The 10,739-nt window shown below is 37.8% G+C and overlaps 1 protein-coding gene across 1 annotated transcript; it reads right to left on the bottom strand.

Annotated features, from left to right (window-relative positions):
* Positions 1-6,267: 6,267 nt before the first annotated feature.
* Positions 6,268-9,107, bottom strand: LOC112906030. Its single transcript, XM_025979585.1, has 4 exons — positions 9,008-9,107; positions 8,432-8,622; positions 7,111-8,374; positions 6,268-6,482 (listed from the first exon to the last, which is right to left on the bottom strand). The coding sequence occupies exons 1-4, from the start codon at positions 9,105-9,107 to the stop codon at positions 6,268-6,270; spliced, it is 1,770 nt and encodes a 589-aa protein (XP_025835370.1).
* Between the last annotated feature and the right edge of the window lie 1,632 nt (positions 9,108-10,739).

The raw sequence follows: 10,739 nt of genomic DNA, 5'->3' as shown, positions 1-10,739 counted from the left end.
TTGCTGCCACTTTGGCCGTTTTCTTTCGTTCTTTTCCATTCGATCACACTGCCTGCAGTCTGCTTGACAAGATCTTCTGGAAAGTGCATCGGCATTCTTGTGTCCGGTTCCAGGCCGTTGCTCCACGTCAAAATCATATTCCTGTAGCTTCTCAATCCATCGAGCTACCTGGCCCTCCAGCTTCTTGAAGTTCAGAAGCCACTTCAAAGCTGCATGATCGGTGCGTAATGTGAATTTTCGTCCATACCGGTATTTCCACACCTTTGTCTACAGCCAGCATCTCTCGCCTAGTGACGCAGTAGTTTCTTTCGGCTTTTGATAAGGTCTTGCTAAAATAGCCAATTACCTTCTCTTGGCCATCTTGTAACTGCAAAACAACAGCTCCCATTCTCACATTTCTGGCGTCGGTGTCCAAAATGAACATTCCATTGGACCGAGGATATACCAGTACGGGGGCTGTGATTAAAGCCTGCTTCAAGGTGTCAAATGCCGTTTGACAATTGGAATCCCAATGAAATTTGCGGTTAAACGTGTCAAAGGTTTGGCGATATTGGCCAATCCATAAACATAGCGACGATAATAAGTGCACAATCCCAAGAAGCTTCTTATGTCGTGGACATTTTCAAGCACTGGCCATTCTTTCACGGCCTTTATCTGCTCTGGATCCATGGCCACGCCCTTCGCCGGTACAACAAATCCAAGTAAGAAACTTCCTCGCGGAAAAGGTGGCACTTTTTCGAGCTGAGTTCAAATTGCCCTCGCGTAACCGCTGGAATATCGCTTGCAGATGCTGTAGATATTCATTAAAGGTGCTTCCAATCACTGTGAGGTCATCCAGGTATACCAAGCAAGTCTTTCCAATTTGATCACTCAAGATTTTCTCCATGAACCTTTCGAACGTCGCGGTGGAATTGCATAAACCAAAAGGCACAACTGTAAACTGCCAAAGGCCCGTACCGATCGAGAATGCGGCCTATTCCTTGTCGGCAGCATCTAAAGCAACTTGCCAGTATCCGTTCTTCAAGTCGAGTGTGGAAAACATTTTCGAACCAGAAAGCATATCCAAGGTGTCATCCATCCGTGGTAGTGGATAACTATCTTTCTTAGTTACTTTGTTGAGCTGGCGGTAATCCACACAAAAACGGGTTGTGCCATCCTTCTTCTTTACCAATACTATCGGTGATGTCCATGGACTTGAGGATGACTCAATTATACCGGTCTCCTGCATTTCGTGGATTATCGTTCTGCTTCTTCCTTTTTGGCCAGGGGTTATGTTGATGTTGCACTTTGCATTTCTACTCACTGGTTAGATTCCTACAATGTCTGTCCATCACTCCACTTATTGCAACAGGTACTGTTTCAGAATTTGCCTTTCGGGTTACAGCCTCCTGTGTATCTTTGCTGAAATAGAATGCTTCGCCATTTAGTCTCAGAAGGCACCTTCTTAAATTCATGTCAGAATCGTATTTTTGTAAAACGTCCAGCCCAAGAATTACGTTATCTTCAATATCTGCCACAAGCACTCGATGGTCAAAGACAGTCTTACCGATTTCGAGTGAGACGTTAGCTTCGCCATGAACAACCGCTTTTTCTCCGGTAGCCGTACGCAGAACCCACTTAGTTGACACGACCTGGTTAGAACCCTCAATTACGCCGGGTTTTACTATGCTCCTAGTGGCCTCAGTGTCCAAAAGAAATATGGATCTTCGGCCATTTATTGTTCCACCTATGAGTACTGTCATTCTGGTGTTTCAAGGTCTTCGTAAATGCTATAAATTCGGGGTCTTTCTGTCCATGAGTCAACGTTTGCCCCGTTACGTAGACCCTAGGAGTACTTTTCCTACATTGGCTTCTCGTGTGACCGAATTCGCCGCAATTCCAACATCTTAGCCTTCGTGTTTCTTTATCGAACTTGGAGATGATTCGGCAGACGGTTTATTCTAGTGATTCTGACGAATCCGTTTCTTCACGCAGTAGTCGAACCCTTCCCTGTCTGATATAGGCCCGTTTAACAGTTTCGTACTCAAATGCACGAGCCAATGCATCAGCTAGCGTCTTAGGTCGGTCAAGGCGTATTTGTTGTTGAGTGTCACTGTCCCGAAGTCCATCAGTAAATGCCTCCACTGCCAACCTTTCCATCAATTCTTCTGGAGTATTAGGATAGGCCAGTCGGGACAGTCGCAATATCGGCCTCGAACTCTTGTAGGGTNGTCAACAAAATTAAGCTATTTATTATTTTTAAAAAATATAATAACGCTGTTAATAATTTTTTGCTTTGTTTGTTACTCGAGGTTTCCCATTAACTTTTTCCGACAAAAAATTACTTAACCCCACTTCCCCTTTTTCAATAAAAATTTCTCTTAAATTATTATAGGATATTATGGCTGTAGCTATCTTTCTGATGATACAATCAGACACTGTGTTTTTTAAAGCATCTAGAGTACTTCTCGTTCATATCTTTTAAACAATGATGATGAAATAACTGGTATAACCAAGCAAGCCAAAATTTTGTTTACACACGAATACCCAACTCCAGCATGCACTGCTCCTACAATCAGATTTAAAGATTAATAAATTTGGTTCAATATTTTTATTATACAACATAATTATAATTTTTGTTAAACTTCAATATTCAATTTACATTCTAATTTATCTTATTATTTTCAATAATTTTATCATAGAAAATAAAACTTACCTAACGCAGTTTTTGTGTTTACGTCACTACGCGTCACACCATCTTCAGATGTATGTTTTTTTTCCAGTGCTCACATTAGTTAATGTGGAGCAATCGTGACATTTAATTGAAAATACAGAATTTAAACCAAATCGTGACTCTTTTACAATGTTATTTAATAATATGTTCTTCTGACAGTTACAGCAAACAAGGCTTTGTGCCAACTCGTCTATTTCAACTGTTCCGGTTCCTACAATCTTTTTACGTTTGTTTTGGTGTTCTTTCACTTTGGCCATTGCCGCCACAGCTTTTAATCGCTTGCTAAGCCCTTGTTGTTTAATGAATCGTCCTTTATAATGCACTTTATTAGACATATCTGTAATATTTATATCCAAATTTTAATACACAAATTTATAAGCATACGTTGCAATATAGAGGTTACTCTATGCTAAGAACAGTAACTCTAATATAACCTATTCACAATCTCAGACGGTGTTGCCAGATTTTTCAAAGGAGAAGTTAGTCGTACGGGATTGGCTGGGAATAGTGCAGTAACAGCAAAAAGTTTTAGGCTTAGGTATCACGGCTACTAACTGACTGTACGATACACTCTAGCATAAACTTTTTACTAGTAATGTGGTGGAACAACTACCTTAAGACTAATTATAATGGTAATTATTATGATTATTGTAATTCAGTTGTTGTTCCATCGTTAACTTGTTAACATCTCGATTGAATAGTAATAAACGCACATAGTGTATCAATGTTTTTCTTTCGACGGGACAGAAGCTCATGTTTTATGGGCCACTCGAATTTCGGCTTTAAAAATAAAAGTATTTTTAAAAAGTTAATTCGGCGGCGGAAAACATTAACTCTTCTTGTTGTTAACCCTGACCAATTTGTACACAATTTACTTCAGATTTATAACAGTGCCACCCATAACACTATTTTACGCATAGGTATAAAAGGTACCCTTCTCGAAATCGAAACAAAAGATTTTGATTTTGAAAGAAATTATTACTTGAAAAAGGCAGACTTGAAAAAGAAACTGAATTTTGAATGTTACGAATTGATGAATAGGACTTAAACATGCCTCCCCCTTTGAAGGAAGGTATTACGTTTAATAAAGAAATTTAGAAAAAACGCATCGACAGATAACACAAAAAAATAAGCTACTTTCCCTACACGAATAAAATAATGATTAAAATATTAAATCTATGAGTTATTAACTTAACTAAATTAACTATTAAACCAATGTCAAATGCGAATTATTCTAAAAGAAGAAATCTTAATAATTATTGGCCTATTTTGTAAATGTTAACTAGGATACAATTAAATTATGTCTTAAATACTACATACAAGGGTATAATACGAATTATCTTAGAACATAGACGTCTTAAACTTTAGCAAGATTTGAAAAAATGAGTTCAATTCAATGGATAGGGGTGCAACTTGCGTGATATTTCGTTTGTACACTCCTGAACGCGCTTTAACAGGTATTACCCGCACTTTACCATCAGTTTCGGGAAACACTGCAACGATTCGACCTAGAGGCCAAGTCAGCGGTAGCGCATTGTCCTCCTTCAAGAGAATCATGGTACCCATCTTGATATCAACTTCTTTTGATAACTGTCATTTGAAACGAACGTTAAATTATTTAAATATTCCTTATACCATCTTCTTCATAAATGCTGCTTGTTGCCAGTTGGGCAGACGATTAACTGGCTCTGGGATTTCTGGATCGGGTAAGCTAGTAAACGTATCTTTTACAAGGAAAAGGGCAGGAGTAAGTGCGTGGAGATGGTAAGGATCTTCGGACAAAGAAGTGATCGGTTGGGAATTAAGGATCGCTTCAATTTTAGTTGTGAAAGATCAGGGAAAATTCGCTCAATTTACATCTAATAATAATAAACTTTCTTAGTATAGAGTAATAAACACTAAAAACAAAAACACATATTGTAAGAAAGAAACTAGAAGTAATGAGTTATCTCCTAGGCCGAGTACTTCGTCAACAAATTCATTTAATAGTAACGATAATAATCCAAATCGCGACTCTTTTGGTACCCCTTTCGAAGGTTTTCCTACACAACCTCCAAAAATTAACATATGCGAGATTCAAACCGAAAATCCCGAATCTGATTCTGCTGTTAAATTTGTTCACTCAAAATAGCAAAATTTATTATATTCGCAGAGTACCCAGGTGGGGATGGTCCTCCATGTGAAATTAATTTTAAATTATGTAATTGTGTTAGTTCTTCAAAGCGTAATCCCCTGTATGAGTCGCTGTTACCACCCCAATTTCTATTCTTAGCATTGAAATCTCCTATTGTGATGGTGTTAGGTTCTAGAAGGAGATGTTCTACTTGTCTATATGTATATATTTCAACGTTATTCTTATTCTACAACCCTCGATCTTTCTTTCGCCGGTTTCCCTGGGAATTAAGTCTTTCTGTACCCAGGTCAGTTGTTCGTTTATGTAGAAACGAGTTTCCAAGTGCGGGGCAATAAAGTCCTGTAGCTTAAGGTAGCTTATTAGGTTTCCTTTAAATTACATGTTTCTTAGGTTGAGTGCGTTAATTATTACTGTAACGGGACGATGTTTTGTAATAAGACTGGATAGTTCTTGGAATTTGGGTCGTAGGCCTTGTATATTGCAGTGAAGGATAGATAGCTTATTCAATAGTGGCTAAGATTTCCATTATTTGTTTGGCTAGTGCCATACACTTTTTATTGACCACACTATTTGGGAGTGTAAGGTTTAATTTGGTGGCTGTTATTTCCATTACTAGGTTGATAATATCTGGGATGTCGTGTTTTGTGTATTCTTTTATTGATTCTAAGATTTTGTTCCTTTGAGAAAAGTTGCTGTCTCTCTTCAGAGCTGGATTGTCGTCGTTGTGTTTGTATCCTGGTGTCCTTTTTCTTGTATAGGGGACACCGCTGCTGCGTATGTTGTTCTAGGTGTCAGCATATTCCTGTTCGGTATTTGGGGTAAATGATTTCGCCCTTTAGGTTCCTTAGTTTCACGCGAGGTCTGCACTTTTCGATTATTATTAGCGAAATATTAACGGGCTTTTCGCTTACGTTTAATCTCACGTTTGAATATTTCGCATTTTGCACTTCGGGTAGTGTGTCCCGGTTTCTTGCAGTTACTGCACACTATCCCTTCCCATTGTCTGAAAGTACTACAGTTGTGTCTCTTAATGGCTGTTGTCCGCAATTTCCTTTTACGTGCCCAAATTCGAAACAATTTTTGGATTGTTTTGTTGCATCAACTTTAAATATAACTTTGTCACCAAACGCGATAGAAACACATCCGTTACTCTTGCTCGATACCACAAAACTCTAACAAATTAGTAGTGAATTTAGAAATGCACAAAATATCTCGAACAGGTATGTCAAACTGAGATTAATTCACACGCGTTGTGATCCGTGTGTCACCTGTACATATGACTGGCATGGATCATTTATTTGCAACACTGAATTCTCCATTCAGAAAAGCAACACTAAAGGCACTTGCTTCTTTTCTGTTCTCGGGGCACTGGTTTTTGTGATGACCGATTTTCTTGCATTTATAGCATTTGATTTATTTGCTAGCAGTTGACACTTTTGATGTTATGTTTGGTGATGACTTTGACAACAGTGTTGCCAATTCTAGGTTTGCCCGACCAAAATGCTGATTTTCCTCCATTGCATCCAACATCAGAAGTCATATCGAGAAGTTTTGTCTTGATGACGTCAGTACTTGCCGTTAGGCCGGAGCGTTCCAAAGCCATGACCATCGGCGAAAATTTATCTGGTAGATCCGCTAATGGCAATGATTCAATCCATTCATCACTGATTGCGAACCCTGTACTTTTCAATCGTTCAGCAGTTTCTACCATTTGAGACACATAACTTGTCGTAGTTTCACAATTATCCAGGCGAATGTTTATTAATGTCCGTAATAAACTTATTCTTCTTGAGAATCCTGTGTCGTCAAATAATTGCTTCAACTTATTCTATACCGACGTAATTGTAGTTTCATTTTTGATGTGTATATACAACGATCCATCTATTGTCATATTTAACTTCGCTTTCGCTTTTCTTTGTTCGACTTCGGTGATCGTTGTAGATATGCCGTCCATATCTATGCCCTCTAACACAAGAAAATTTTTCGCTGCGAATGACCAATCATCATAGTTTTCACGTCCTTTCAATTTCGGCACGTTCACTATATATCCCACGGTACACATTTTGGATAAATCCCAGAAAATACAATAAAAAGTAAACAATACGATGTCCTCTGTCATTTTCGGTTACCTGAAAGCGAATAGTGCAATTACAAGGACTAACGACAAATACTAATAGCTTTGGTAGAGAAGATCGGACAGATTTNTCCATGAACCCCTTTCTCAACCAATCGTGGAAAATAGAACCGTATTCTTCGTATTTACCAGCTTTCTGCAATTTATTAACCATGGCTTGCAAACGTTGTATGGCTAAATGTTTATTATCCACAAGCGTAGGGTGGGATTCGAGCCACGGCAATTTCACCTCATATCGGCCTTCTTCATTTTTTATTATCGTCTGTCTGAACACTATCTCCACCTCCTCGTCGTGTCTTTTTTGTGTCTTGTGCTCAATTGGATCTTTAATCCCTAAAACGTCTAGAGACCATAAGTCTTCGATTATATTGCTATTTACGTACATGGAGATTGCTGATACGGCTAGATTCTCTCTTTCATTTATTACGGGTACTTTACCCATCAGCGTCCAGCCCAGGTATGTCTCAATTGCTGTCATGCCATTTTTGAGCTGACGTATTTGTCCCGTAAGTAATTTACCCGCTACATCTTCACCGATTAAAAGACCCACGGTGTTTTCGGTGCTATCCACATCTGTTAATTTAATGTTGAAGCGATCTAATTCTTGCAGCCAGCTTCCCTTTGTTACTGACGGCACTTCCGAACAGATTTCATCCTCGTCGAGCGCTTCAAAATAGCACCAGTAACTATCTGCAAGATTTCCAACGCGCACTAAATATTTATTATGGGAAGTGACGCTCGATTTTTTATCGCCGAATAATAAATGTACCACGTTTTGCTTCCCAATCGGTTCATAATTTAATTGTCGTGCAACGCTTTTCAAAATATAAGAATTCTGCGAGCCGCTATCTATCACCGCGCGCATTGTCAATTCATTCGTATCAGTGTACAATTTTACTTTTAGAGTTTGCATAAAACAAGTTGGTACATTCGAAGAAGTTGTTAATGAGCACTCCTTTTTCACATTGACGGCGTCTACCGAACTTTGCGCGTTTGCTCTATTTTCTGTGTAGCGTTTTTCTTCATCGTAACACGTCAGATCGACATGATGTCGCGAACATTTCGTACACTTTACGTTCGCGCGACAAAATTTACCCGCATGGCCTACGTTCAAACAGTTGTAGCACGCGCGTTTTCTCTTCAACACCTCTTTTATCTCCGAAAGTGACATCTTCTTCGCTTTAAAACAGTTAGCACTTTCATGATTCGTTTTTTCGCAAAACACACACGATTTATCTCGGCTTTTCACAGCAATCAAATTTCGAGCAGTGGCTACATCTTTCGTTTCTTGCTTCGCTCTCGGTTTACTGGCACTCGTTGCTTTATTCGCGTTATCCGCCAGGGTGAAGCCCTCGACTGCTAAACAGATTCTTTGATCACCTTCTACTTCCGCCTTTAAAAAATCGATTAACTTCATCAATCGCGTTTTTGACATATCTGGTGCGTTTACATTGTCACTCGCGTTTCTGGTCTCACTCGACCTTTGCCACACACGCAATATTTCTTCGGGCAATGAAGATTCCACCAACGGTAAAAGCATAGCCGCGCATTTATCTGTGGTTACCCCGAGCGTACTTAAAGCGCGTAATTGAGATTCGATCTTGTCGTACAACCTAGATAATGGCAATTTTTCGGAGGACACTGCATTCTCAATTGAAGCAGCTGCCTCACATACACTTCTATCTGTAGATCATCACGGCCATATCGTTGTTTCAAACTATTGATTACACATGGATAGTTATCACTTGTTGGTGGATAGCTATCAACAAGCTCTTCTGCGGGTGATCCTGGTACTATGGATTGCTGTAACAACTGAAATTTATCCTCGCCGACTATGTTTGAGTCTTCGTGTATCTTTTTAAATCCACTCCAAAACTTGAGCTAATCTCGTACATCTCCACCGAACTTTTTTATTTCTAACGTTTACAATTTATACGGCTTCTTTTTACGGGTTGATTCCCTGTTCGCGCGTTACTTTTTTGAACTACGCGCGCGTCAAACTTATATTTGCGTTGTAAAAACTTACAAGTATACGCGTCCTTATCATCGTATTCTTTTTGGATGGCAGCCTCCTGCATTTCGTCGCTCGACAAAAAATCAATGATAGTATTTGTGAGCTCATCCATCTCTATATGCTTACTTTCAGATCTTTAGTTGCATACAAATATTTCAAGATTCTAAGAGCATATTTATAATGTGTTTCGTCATAAGAGTTTTGAAAACGACTTAAATAGTTAACGCTATACGCTATATCAGGACGAGTGCCTGTACTTATATATAAGAGTTCGCCAATTAGATTTCTATATTTTATATTTGGATTTGGAATTTTCGCAGGTTTTAGCTTTAAATTAGTTTCCATGGGTGTGTTATATAATTTAGCTTTTTCCAAATTATACTTAATTGCCAAAGACTCTATATAATTTTTTGACAAAATGTCATTTTATTGTTTATAATATCATAGTCAATATCTATTCCAACATAAGTTCCTGTTTTACCCATGTCTCTCATTTTAAATCGTTTAGACAATTTTAATTTTACATCTTAAATTGCCTTTTGGCTTTGACTACATATCAGCAAATCATCTACGAACAATATTACATAGATATATACGTCATTTTGACATTTCACATACAAACAATAGTCATATTTGCTTCTTGTAAATTTTAATTTATACATGAACTCGTTAAAACATTCATACCATGACCTTGGACTTTCTCTTAAGCCATACAAAGACTTTAACAATTTATAAACTCTACCTGATTTATCATCAAACCCCTCAGGCTGATTTACATAGACTTCTGTATTTATTTTTCCATTCAAAAACGCTGTTTCAACGTCCAACTGGTCAATAATATACCCACTTTGACAACAAATCGCAAGTAATAATTTAAATGTTTGTACTTTTACAACAGGAGAATAAATGTTATCTATATAATCTTCTTGTTGAAAGCCTCTAACAACTAACCTAGCTTTATATGTTTTCTCATTTTTCTTTCTGAAAATCCATTTTACATCTATAATTTTCTTATCTTTTGGTTTTTCGACTAGTTTCCAAGTATTATTCTGTTCAAGACTACAAATTTCACTATCCATCGCCTTTTTCCAATTTTCAGAATCGCTCATTTGCATCGCTTCCTTAACTGTACCAGGAACGACTGCATTACAAAAGTTTACATAGACATATTGAACAGTATTTTCGTTAAAATAACGACTATTCGGTTTTGGCTCTCTAGTAGAACGTCTTAAGTTACATTCAGTCTCATCATTAACATTAATTGTATTTGGTTCACTATCATTAATATTAATTGTATTTGGTTCGCTGTTTTCAGTATCACTAATATTTTGTTCAGGTTCTTCAAAGTCACTGGTATTTCGAGTATTCTGACTTTGATACGCTTCATCTGTGATAATTTCACTACGAGTATCATTTACCTTTTCCTCATCACTAAAACATATACACTTTACATTTTCTTCTATAATGTCTACATGTCTTGCATCAATCACTCTATTATTTACTAACACTCTGTAGCCCATGTCAGTATAACCCAACAAAATTCCTCGATTTGCTTTATTGTCCCATTTAGATTTTCTTAACTGTTCTGGTATCCGTACAAAAACTTTACTGCCATACAATCTCAAATACTTTACATTTGGTTTTATTTTGAAAAATATTTCATACGGTGTTTTAGTTTCAACTGTATTTGCGAGTGCTCTATTTTTAAGATAAGGTGCCGTTTTAACAATTTCCGGCCAATATT

Source organism: Agrilus planipennis, unplaced genomic scaffold, assembly GCF_000699045.2.
Source record: "Agrilus planipennis isolate EAB-ADULT unplaced genomic scaffold, Apla_2.0 scaffold218, whole genome shotgun sequence".
NCBI classification, from domain to species: domain Eukaryota; kingdom Metazoa; phylum Arthropoda; class Insecta; order Coleoptera; family Buprestidae; genus Agrilus; species Agrilus planipennis.
This window is presented reverse-complemented; position numbering and strand designations above follow the sequence as displayed.

Bases quoted from the DNA above. Each gene is read 5' to 3' on its own strand.
- LOC112906030 (XM_025979585.1), bottom strand. From the start codon at position 9,107: ATGGATGAGCTCACAAATACTATCATTGATTTTTTGTCGAGCGACGAA. The intron at 8,623-9,007 runs GTAAGTTTTTAC...TTGAGAATGCAG, and splicing joins TGATAAGGACGCGTATACTT to TGTCCTCCGAAAAATTGCCA. The intron at 6,483-7,110 runs GTAAATACGAAG...CATTGCCATTAG, and splicing joins TAATAAATTGCAGAAAGCTG to CGGATCTACCAGATAAATTT.